The sequence below is a fragment of the Ostrea edulis genome, chromosome 7, assembly GCF_947568905.1.
Source record: "Ostrea edulis chromosome 7, xbOstEdul1.1, whole genome shotgun sequence".
In the NCBI taxonomy this organism is placed as follows: Eukaryota; Metazoa; Mollusca; class Bivalvia; order Ostreida; family Ostreidae; genus Ostrea; species Ostrea edulis.
Genome location: NC_079170.1, coordinates 25598523 through 25611141, shown reverse-complemented (window position 1 = coordinate 25611141; position 12619 = coordinate 25598523). Strand labels below are relative to the sequence as shown.

The 12619-nt window shown below is 33.3% G+C and overlaps 1 protein-coding gene and 1 long non-coding RNA gene across 2 annotated transcripts in view; both read left to right on the top strand.

Annotated features, from left to right (window-relative positions):
* Positions 1-12619, top strand: part of LOC125677291 (uncharacterized) — a 107020-nt gene that overhangs the window by 836 nt on the left and 93565 nt on the right. Inside the window, exons 3-5 of the mRNA XM_056143768.1 lie at positions 674-778; positions 4713-4779; positions 4872-5104. Coding sequence (XP_055999743.1) covers positions 674-778; positions 4713-4779; positions 4872-5104 — 405 coding nt within the window. The remainder of the gene's footprint in view (positions 1-673; positions 779-4712; positions 4780-4871; positions 5105-12619) is intronic.
* Positions 6141-11271, top strand: LOC130047962 (uncharacterized). Its single transcript, XR_008796782.1, has 3 exons — positions 6141-9795; positions 10086-10262; positions 10574-11271. It is a non-coding gene; the product is annotated as an uncharacterized LOC130047962 (long non-coding RNA).

The following is a 12619-nucleotide window of genomic DNA, read 5'->3' as shown; positions in this document are numbered from 1 at the left end:
CCTTATGTCTTCCACATCACTTGTCCAGCGTTCCCTCCTTCATTTTTCTTATGCATTTCATTTATCTTTGTTGTTTGCTTTTCTTCATCTTCTGAGTCATGTTTTCTTTAAAATCAATACCAATGTATGAGATAACATAAACAACACTCCACTAACAGCGATTGGTGAAAATTTAACCACTGTGGGTCAGTCACAAGTTGTATAATAATATAAAACATTTAGAAAAATGAGATATATCGCAGATGGATGCGCAAAAAGTCACCCAAGACACAACAGATTAAAATATAGATAATATGATACACATGTCACATGAAGACAACTGTTTTAAAAGATTGCTAAGTAACTCTAATCCAATAAAATGCATATATATTCAACATTTTCTACAAACTCTATACTCGTCATAATGATATAATTACCCATTACAACCTGCTATTGGTTCATATGCAGTCTGATGTAGTGCATGTTCATTGTTAGACAGTTCTTTACATACTGATTGTAGCTACCTGATCAAGATATAGGGCTCATGACGGGTCTGACCGGTCGACAAGGAGTGTTTAATCCTTCTAGACACCTGATCCGAAATATGTTATGTTAAGGATCCGTGTCTTTCAATTTGTATTATTTATTATTGATGAGATTGATCACTGTTCGTTATCTTTATTTTCTTGTAAAGGTTCTTGTTTGGAGACAGAAGGGGGCCAGTTGTACTATAGCAAATGTCAACACTTCATCAATGGTTGTCCGAGTAAGCCGTACCTTGCCAATGAGATATACAAACGTAAGAAATTGTTTCTTATTATACACTTAAGGTAAACCCCCATACCACGTCAAATAACGTTAGAAACGGTACTCACGAGTCACGAACGTTATCACACATTCAACGAACCTGATGGCATTTTGGTCAATTTTGTAGACCGTATTAGGACTGATTGTTTGAAAGCAAAAAAAAAAAAAAAAAAATAGAATTAAAAAAACAGCAACAAACGAATCGCAATAATACAAACAAGCCGGTTCTATACAAAACAACGCTCGGGAGAGAAAATGCTTATAGTTATATATACATCGCGAAGTCGTAAACTCTGCGTACATATTGCGTTATGACACACAGTCGTTCAGTACCTCCCGTGAGACGTCTTCATATATTACAGATTATGATGTTAGATCTTGTTGCCAACTTTCAATGTATCTATTGTAGGTCATTTCTTTTGTGTGATTTCTGATAATTAATGACGGGTAGACATATCGAATCTCCTATAAAACAAAATGCAATTTTGTGTGTGCTACATGTACTGACAGTCACATGTGTTTGTTATGTTTTCCTTATAATTTATTTAAACCTGAAAGAATACGGTCGATGTCGTCATGATCTAAATAAAATATATGTATATAATCTAAAGCTATATGACATTGCAACCCCCTTTGCAAAATTTATCCACCAACATGTTCTTGTTCTTCATCTTCTTTCAACTACAGTCCAGCTGGACATGTCATTACTGGTGATGTTGATATAGTTGAAAATGAGGACCTCAAATCACTTATTCTTAAAATACAGAGAACCTCGGTCTTTTAATTGGCGACAGAACTTCATCTCTATTATGAGTTCTGTCGAAGATTATGCCAGACGATGGGCTAAATATGAAAAAGAAGAACTTGATACATTGTCAGAATGGGTTAAAAGCATCAGAGGGATATTAAAATCCCGCATTAGACACATGGAAACAAAAGTACGTACCATCTATCCTTCTGTGTTTAGTAAACCAGAAGTGATAAGAGAATTCGATAGGTTACATGAGGAAAATGTTTTGGTTCCAGCTGACACGGCTAGTAACAACATTGTCTTTGTTTGTAAGGCTCATTATTTCAATTGTATTTTAAACGAACTTGGCATTAATTCCACTTTTGGTAATCATACTTATACTCCAACTGCCCTTTCAAAAGACGAAATTCTTCAAAACCATGATTCAGTTTTAGACACATTTAATATTCCAGTCAATGGGTCGAATGAATATGAGTTACCGTACCTATACTGGATTCCTAAACTACATAAAAACCCTTACAAACAAAGCCCCTATCTTTGCTCCTCACGAAAATGTTAACAGCTGTGAAGGAGAAACTCCAAACTTACTGTGCGACTACATATGCCAGAAATGGTGTTAATCAAATGTGGATTCCAAAAAATTCTAAAGAACTTTTAGTAAACTTGAAATCACAGAATTTCCCCCAAATCAATAGCATTAAAACCTATGACTTTTCAACACTATACACGACCATTCCTCACGATAAATTAAAAAGACTTTTTGACATCATAGACAGTTGCTTCCTCATCAAAAACGGAAAACGGAAATATTCGTATCTAGTGATCAGTCATTCAAAAACTTACTTTGTTAAACACCACTCTGATTCCACGCACAAGTACTCTGAAGTTGAAATAAAAAATATTCTAGAGTTCCTCTTTCACAATATCTTCGTGGTCTTTGGTGATCAGGTCTTCCAACAGTCTGTTGGAATTCCCATGGGCACGAATTGTGTTCCTTTGTTAGCTGACCTGTTTTTATATTCATATGAAGCAGAATTTATTCAAAAACTTCTACGTAAGAAAAAAAAATATCTCGCTGTGACCTTCAATTCGACTTTTAGATATATCGATGACGTTTTGTCTATTAACAATGATAACTTTCATTCATATGTCGATTTGATATATCCATGTGAGCTCGAAATAAAGGACACTACAGAGTCGTCCACTTTTGCTTCATACTTAGATATTTTATTGAAAGTAGACATTAACGCCAAACTGACAACTCAACTGTATGACAAACGGTATGATTTCAGCTTCTCCATCGTCAACTTCCCACATTTATGTAGCAATATTCCATTATCACCTGCATATGGTGTTTATATATCTCAACTGATTCGATATGCAAGAGCTTGCTCTGGGTATAGTCAATTTTTAAATCGAGGTAAGCTACTGACAAACAAGTTGATGGTACAGGGATTTCAACAGTCTCGATTGAAGTCAGCATTTCGCAAATTATATGGTCGTTATAACGATCTAGTTCGTCAATACAACCTCGCATTGGGTCAAATGCTGTCTGACGTGTTTCATACCGATTGTTAAGCCATTCTTGACACACTGATTTTACTACGGATAACTCCGTTTACCTGATCAGGATATGGGGCTCACGGCGGGTGTAACCGGTACACAGGGGATGCTTACTCCTCCTAGGCACCTGTTCCCACCTCTGGCGTGTCCAGGGGTCCGCGTTTGCCCAACTATCTTTTTTGTATTGCTTGTAGGAGTTATGAGATTGATTACCGTTCGTTATCTTCACCTTGCATATATTCATTTACACGACAAAAATCGTGTTCGAGGCCCTCAGAATCCATAATAAATGAGCATGTACATGTATGTGCATATCTCTGTTGTGTCGAACGATTTCAGCGTGTTCAATTTAGATCATACACTGACAGATTTGTCACATATTTAGGCCTTATATCTAGGCCTAAATGTCGTACGTTCGTGTTATTGTACGTACAGTATGGATCATGGGTGTTGTAATGTAATTTTCTTTTATCTAAAACACTTTTTAATACACGTCTCGGAATGTACGCAGTACTACATGTCGTTAATACTCCCATCGCATGTCTGTATGGTATTGTTAAAAACTACAAGGAACTAAAGATTACCAAGGGAACGAGGAATGCATAATTCGGGTGTTTTAAAATATTCGAATTTCCCAAAATTTGTAACTTGAGCATAGGTTTGCATTTTCTGAATGAGTGTTAAAAATATAAAAATCATTCTGATCGACATCACTTTGTTCCAACTAGATTTGACGACATAATTTTTTTTCATCTATTGTGACGTCATGTCAGTGTCCAAATGACGTAGACTAAGCTCCATAGTAACGATAGGCTTTTTCTAACTTCAAGCTCGATCCCTAAAGCTTACACCAATCGATGAAAGTTGTTTTTAATTATTTGAAGATTTAATGCTTTAACCTGCTTTTCAAAAACCACCCTGTAATATTTCTTGAAATGATAATTTAGTAATGTAAATGATGAATGAAATATATTTGCAGAGATAGGAATTTTAGACACCATTTTCCAATATGCGTTTTCCCCCCAAGGTTTTTAACCTAGAGGGGATCATTAGGCTATCAAATTATCCGATTCCCTATCTACTTCTTATGTATAATGATTGCTGGAGTGTAGAGGTAAAACATATTGAAATGTTTAAAAAATCTGTAGGTTTTTAAAAACAGAATTCCCCGGATATGATAGGCTATGATTAGTCAAAATTTGACTACCAGATGTGCATTTTCATCACCTTGAAACCAAGGACATAGTTCAGTAGATGAAAAATTATTGAAAACAGTCAAATGCAATACATTTTCTTCAATTCATATGAAAGAAACACATTTCTATCGTTTTGATAAAGACAGTGCCTTAAAATGCATGTACATGTATATTAACACTGCTTCTTTTAAAGTGATGTGTTCTATTTTTGGAAGTGACTGTACTCTAGAAAAGGCCGCTAAACATATTTTTCTTCGGGAATTTGGTTAATATACATCCTCGACAAAATACATGTAAATTTTTATAGAAATCTGAAGGTTTTTCAATATTAAGATGTGGTATGGGGAAGTACCTTTACAGTCATAATTGAATAAAATATATTTCTATAATGAGTTTAACACGGTCTGTGTTTGTAGATCCCGCCTGTCTGAAAATCAACACAGAGAACCAGTGTTTTCTTGCTGATCCATCATGTCCCAATATGTAAGTCAGCAGTTGATAGTGATGTATTCTTTTCATTTTGTAATACATGTACATGTTAACTTGTTTTCTAATCTTCATGTCTATGATGATAGGACCTCACCATTCACTACCAAAGACTTGATGGACACAGCATCCACCTACTCGGGCTTCTCTAACACAACTGTGAATACTCTCTACAACACGACCACATCCATAGAAGATGTACCTGATGTAGGGGTAGTTGTGGGAGGTGTGTTAGGTGGAGTATGTGTTATTGTAGCCCTACTAATTTTAGTGTGTGTTGTCCTGAGAAGGCGGAAACAACAAAAACACCAAACTAACAAAGGTAAAACAAACTTTCGAATTGTATAACTCAATTACTAATGATACATTTATTGCAACAACAACATCGGCAACAACTACTACTACCAATATTATAACTACCATTACTACTAGTACTACTACTATTGTAACTATTACAACTACCATTACTACTACTACTGCTATTATAACTACTACTACTACCACTACTAAAACTACTACTACTACAACAACAACAACAACTACTACTAGTACTACCACTAATACTGCTACTACTACTACTACTACATGTACCACTACTACCACTACTAAAACTACTACTACTACTACTACTACAATTATTATTACAACTACTACAACAACAACTACTACTACTACCACCACTACTAAAACTGCTTTTATGACTATTACTACTACTACTACTACTACGACTGCATGTATTACTACTACTACTGCTGCTGCTGTTGCTTTTTCTACATCTAAGACTACTAACATTACTACTACTACAACTACTTCTACTACTACTACTACTTCTACTACTACTACTACTACTACTACTACTACTACTACTACTACTACTACTACTATTATTACTACTACTACGATTATCGTTATTAATATAACTACTACTACTACTTCTTTTCTACTTCTAAGACTACTACTACTACTACTACTACTACTACTACTACTACTATCGTTATTATTTTTATTACAACTTCTACTACTTCTACTACTATTATCCTTATTATTATTACAACAACAACAACTACTACTATTACTACTACTACTACTACTACTACTGCTGCTGCTGCTTTTTCTACTTTTAACTTTTAAGACTACTAACATTACTACTACTACAACTACTACTATTATAATGCTACTATTACTTCTTTTTCTAATATTAAGACTACTACTACTACTACTACTACTACTACTACTACTACTACTACTACTACTACCACCACCACCACTACTACTACTACCACTACTAAAACTACTAATACTACTAAAACAACAACAACAAATATTACTATTACTATTACTATTACTACCACTAATTATGCTACTACTACTACTACTTCTACTACCACTACTAAAACTACTTCTATGACTACTATTACTACTACTACGAAGACTACATGCTGCTTTTTCTATTTCTACGACTATTAACATTATTATTACTACTACCACTTCTACTACTACTATTACTACTACCACTACTACTACTACTACTACTACTACTACTACTATTGCTCTTTTCTCTACTTTTAACTTTTAAAACTAGTGATACTACTACTACTACTACTACTACTACAACTACATGTACTACTAGAACTACTATTACTACTGCTGCTGCTGCTTTTTCTACTTCTAAGACTAATAACTTTACTACTACTGCGACTACTACTATTATAATACTACTATTACATGTACTTCTTTTTCTACTTCTAAGACTACTTCTACTACCACTACTTAAACTACTACTACTACTACTACTACTACTACTACTACTACTACTGCTGCTGCTGCTACTACTACTACTACTACTGCTACTGCTGGTTTTTCTACTTTTAATACTACTAATATTACTACTACTACAACTACATGTAATACTACAATTACTATTACTACTGCTGCTGCCTTTTCTACTTCTAAGACTTCTTACATTACTACTACTACTTCTAATACTACTACTACTGTACTAGTAGTAGTAGTAGTTACTAATCAATTGGTTGGTTGATTTGAACATACTGTATTGTATATTAATATCTATAAGTTGCAAACAATCAGTATGCTCGACGATTCATCAATATTAGTCAAGAACCGACAGTAATGAACGGTTCCTGAATATATATTTTTATTGCATGATACGAAATTAGTACAAATATTATTATTCTAACAACGACTAAAACAAACTTGTAAAAGAAAAGATAAGGAGTGATAGATATTTACAGTTCGGTTGATTTTCAAATGAATTTTACATTAATAAATACACTGTTCGTTATCTTCACCTTGCATATACATGTGTGTGTTTTTAAATAAAAGTTTGTTGTTAACTGCATTTCTTACACCAATTTCTTTATCTTAAAACACATTTTATTAGTGTCTTTTGTGTGGTTTCTGGATAAGTTAATTTAAGCACATTTCTAAAATATATTTAATCTGTAGCCTTAACCCCTTCTCTACCGTACCGGTCAATTTGACCGATGGCGCGTAAAAACAGGACTACGCAAAAGGAGTGCATCTAAATCTTTGAAACTACGGTCATAAGATATCTGATCTATCTATCATATTTTTGGAAATTTTCTCTATGTTTTGACTATGTAAAAATCAATAAAGTAAGTAAAGCCATTAGATTAAAAAAAGCATTTAAAGTGAAGGATGGCTTCGTCTAAATATGACGCAACGCTTTGTCGCAAGGTCATTTTCCCCTTCAATATGATTTTTTTTTTATTTTCCTTATGAATTCAATATTTTTTTTATATTTTTGAAAATCATATATTCCCTGCTTTCAGAAGATATAAAAATTATTTTTAATGCCCAGCAAAGTTATAAGAAAATAGCAATTTTTTGCACATGTACGTTTTCTTACGATTTTATTTCTAAATGTTTAAACATATCGGCGTTTTACCTATATTTATATATGGAAATAGGGAAAAGTAAATACAGCCTGTAAAAGTAGATATTATAATTCTCGGTAGTTTTTATATTATGATAAAATGAAATTAGGACATGCTGCTCGGTTTTCTTTAAAATTAGACACAAAACGTCGTCGCTAAAAGCGATCGACGCGCGTCGCAAAGTGGTGAAAACTATAAAATGTGTATTGTCCTCTTTTAGTAAATTCAGTACCTTTTGATACACTAAAACAATATACACATATGTATGAAATAATCAGCCAGGTATTCTCTGCTTTTTTAAAAAAAAGCATAAAACCAATATTGGTATATAACAGTTACACAACCTACATGTAACTTCATAAAACACTTACTGAGAATGTTACATCCGCAGAGAGTAAATTAAAAAAAAAAAGATAAATAAAATACTTCAAATTCAGATATAAACGTTATATTTGTTCGGAATAGTAATATTTTTTCCCATACCAAACAAAGAAAACTAAAAAGAAGTTGGCATAAAGCCTATAAGTCTATACTTTTATTTTTCCGTGATCGGGATCGCGGGGTTTTCTGAAAGTGTGCACGGGCAACACACGTGTTTCCGTTTCAACGAAAACAACACAGCTTCACTGTGACTGTCACAGGGAAGGCTTGTATTTTACATCATTAAAACGACCTGATGTCAGAAGAAGATGCCCTGGATCTCCTGTTGCAGGATGACCCAAACGATCATGCATTCAGTATAAACATGTACATGTAAGTTGATGTAGCCGCATAGGCTGACTAGGAAAAAAAAATTGCAGTTTTGTCATGTTATGAAAAATTCACGATTAATTAACGCGATTTGATGCCATAATTTTTCGTTTCATGAAAGAAAATATTTATATTTTATGATTCCTAAACCAAGTGTTTATTAAGAGCTGACATCATTTAATCTGTCCTGGTCCGGCATTAATCCGTCTGATTAGCACCCCCCTTTTTCCAGAATTCTCTCCTTACCTGACGCGCGAGTGTAAGAAGTGGGTGGATTTACTGTGCAATGAGAAGGGGAATGGGGTGGTTTTAATTAGACTGGGCATTCATGACCGTTGGTGAGAAGGCTATTTTCCAGGATTTTTCCATGTTTATAAAAATTATCTTTCTATGAAAAGAAAACACAATCTGTTAGGAAAACACATATTACGTCATTGTAATGATAGAATTTATTATCATGATTTGAATTATTTTCTTCATATTGTAACAGAAATATAAACGAAATGTGTGTTTGGGCCGAAATGGGGGGGGGGGGGGGGGGGTGTACGTAACATCATCAAAGTCTGATTATGACAGGCCAATGAAAAGTCATATAGATTTCTCTTTTATCCAAATTAATGTATTTTATATACACTTAGTAGCTTATGACCATAAATTACATGTCATCCATACATGCTGGTACTGGTATGCTATGAGCTATGATCTTGCCTAGATTTTCTCTAATTTCAACTAAATCCACACCCCATCAGAGTACCATGCAAGGGGATTTAGACACTGTGTAACATGAAGAACCAGTTCAATTCTACTTTTATATCTGGGGTCATATACTTTCCCTCAGAGTTGCAGTATTTTTGTTGGACCAGAATTTCTTCAGTACCCCCCCCCCCCCTCCCCTGTATATGCTAGGCATAATGCTGACACCTACATGATGCATATCTTTTTTTTTCATTACGCACTCTGCTACACTCGCAATGTATAATAAAATATTCCATTCATTTCTAACACATGTACGCAATCCCCTACCAAATGTCACTTAAAATAAAGGACATCTCTTATCTTTAAATAAGTTTGAGCTGTACTTAAGTGCGAAACTGTCCCGTGCTACCATGAAACATATTTTGCTTTAAAAAATAAACCAACAATTCTTAATTGTAATTTCTTTTCATCTTTAAAAAGGGTATTGACATCCCAATATTTAGGGGGAAGTTCCCAGGTATCGTCCACTAGTGACAGTGTACTGGCAAAGCCAGACATGCATTGGAAGGATGATGTTATGAAGGACACAGGGACACCTGATCCAAGAACTGTGACATTTCATTCGGAGCGACAGCCTGGCATTCAGTTGGTATGACTCTTTGAGGTTGAATGTAGGGTTAAATCTGTATACATTTGGTTAACATTCAAATAAATCCAGATAATGCATTCACAAATGGAATCATGGCGTCATGATACACGGATATGTGTGTACCATTTTACTCTTTTTTACTACATTACTAGGTATCACATATATACAAAAAGAGACAAAAAACGGAAAATCATTATTCTTTTTCTAATTATAAAGTATGACAAGTTTTCTAAATGCTGACAAATAAGGTATGGTGGCCAATACTGATTTTATTTGCAATTTCCTTTCAGATATGGGACCCGATTATTCAGAGAACTGCATATTTTATGAAGCTGTTTTTGACAGAAGACTTGGGTTTTCTCCATCTGTGTTGTCACCAACCATTATGCTGAGATGGTCATATCTAGGGGGAAGGATTGTCATTATGCTTCCCAAGGAAGTTCGCATCCTCTCACTGAAGAGCAATGGTACAGATATTACTAGTTTTAAAGTACCGATATTGTGACAGTGATTTCCAGTTTAAAACGAATAATAAAATGCACAATAAAAAGATTATCTTTACCAAAATTAATCTTGCTTTGCGTCTAACACATTTATTAGATGTGTACTACAATTAATCAACTCTGATAACATTTCATAAGTAATTAAATGTATACTACTAATTTTCAAAGGGCCTTGACTATAGAAAACATTTACAGAGCCAATTGAGAATTCAAAAGCTCTGACGATACATTAGTATATAGGGATAAGTATTAAGAAATTCTTTTTTTTTTTCCAGATTTTTGTGCATTATCTGATACATGTCTGCTGTGAAGTTCCAGTCGATAGACAGATATTGGTCAATACATGCCCCTATCGGAACAACCCAGTACAGTGTATCAAGAATGATGTCTAGAAATAGGTTTTAAGAGGTTGAATATAAGAACATTTTTGTTAAATATGATGCAAGTACATTTAAATCTAGTGATTGAAAGTAAGTACTTGAACATTCGTATACGTTGAACTTAGAGAGGAAAAACGGGTAGTACTTTTTGATAACATTTGATAAGGTGCTGTTGCTTAGCAACCAAATATATTTGAATGCAAAAAATTTAATTATTTTAGATTAACAATAAAGATCTTTGTTTTAATGTTGCAATATATATTCTAATTAGTGAAACATAATGGCAAAACGTCATATTATTAGAAAATGATGGATATGTACAATGTATATAAAGTACAAAGTTTCCATTTTATGACCTTTGACCTTAATTCTCATTATCATATTTTTTGTTAAAAACCTTTTTAAATGATTAGGATTTATTTAAAGATTATATTTTTAAAATAATGTGACATTTACTAATCATCATTCAATGTAATTATGTTTAAATTGTGTCGAATGTATGCAGAAAGGCAAATTATGGTCAAAATTGTACTATGAATGTTGTTACTTAGCAACCAAAAATATTTGTTTCTCAATAAAATTGATTAATTTGATTGTGATGTTTTTGTAGTATTTTCAAAGGCATATCAGCTCATACATTTAGATTTCCTTATTTTTGACTCTAATCTAGTGAGAGGGATCGTAATATATATATTTCAGAGGGAAAAAATGCAAAAATGCGCACTTATATGACCTTTGACCCCGTAGACCTCTTTGAGGTCATGGGATACCTTGACAAACTTTACAAGAAAGTATTCCCTGTCCAATTCCTAACAAAATTATATGTCATATGCCTATCCCAAATCGTGATACATGCAGATTTAAGTCGATGTAAAAATATTGTCATTTAGTCTCTAAAAACCTCTAAAATGTGCCGGTAGAGAAAAGGTTAAACAATCAATAAGATCTTTACAAGCCTCTTAAGGTAGCTATTGATATCTAGCTCCAAAAAAACCGCTCATTGAATTTTTTTCAATTTTATTTATTATAACATTTTGACTTTATCCTAAAACATATCAAAAAATCAACAAAAGTAATCAGGTTAATTTTCGAGGAAAGCGAGATTGAAATCCCCTCTTTTGCAGCCCCAAAAGGCAAAAAATGCCAAAATTGAGCAAATTAACACAAAAGCCAATAATTTTTTTATTGACACCAGAAATATTGTTTGTCATGTATAGTTATGTAAATTGAACACAAACAGATAAAAAATCAACATGGATTAGAAATTCAAAATGCATCTAAGGAAAACATTGGCATGAATCGACTTGGCAATTGGCCAAATTTACCCCAAATATGGCGTTTCTCAAATACTATCAGGCATACATTTTCTGACAACAACAAAATTCTGCTCATAAAATTTCTGATTTTATTTCATTTTTACAATAAGTCAAGTAGTGTCTAAAATATTGAATAGAAAAATATATACCAAATGAGGTTTAATCTGAAACTATGTCAGATTTTGTAACCCTACCCCCTCCCTTCTAGAAATGAATTTTAAGAGATACAGTCAGCAGAGATAAACTATTGACCTGAAATGATTAAGCATTCCCAAATTACCATATTGAGCATTCAAACTCACAATACTAGAAGTTTCTATGAGCCATTTAAGAATGATATATAGTGTGTGCTATTGCAGTTGACCTTTTCGCACTCACAATGATTGCCTAAATATTTAGTTATTTTTCATACAATTTCTTGTAATAACTGGACCAAATCTATTACCTATACATATTTTTTGATAGAAGTTTATATCACTATACAGTATAATACACCAAATATGTTTAAATAACCATTTCATATTTCAATAAATAATTAATATCAATGGAAAGAGACCCATGGACTGCCCATGGATCACTACATGTAAGTCCATCTGAGTCATCTTACCCTCACAGATAGGTGTGT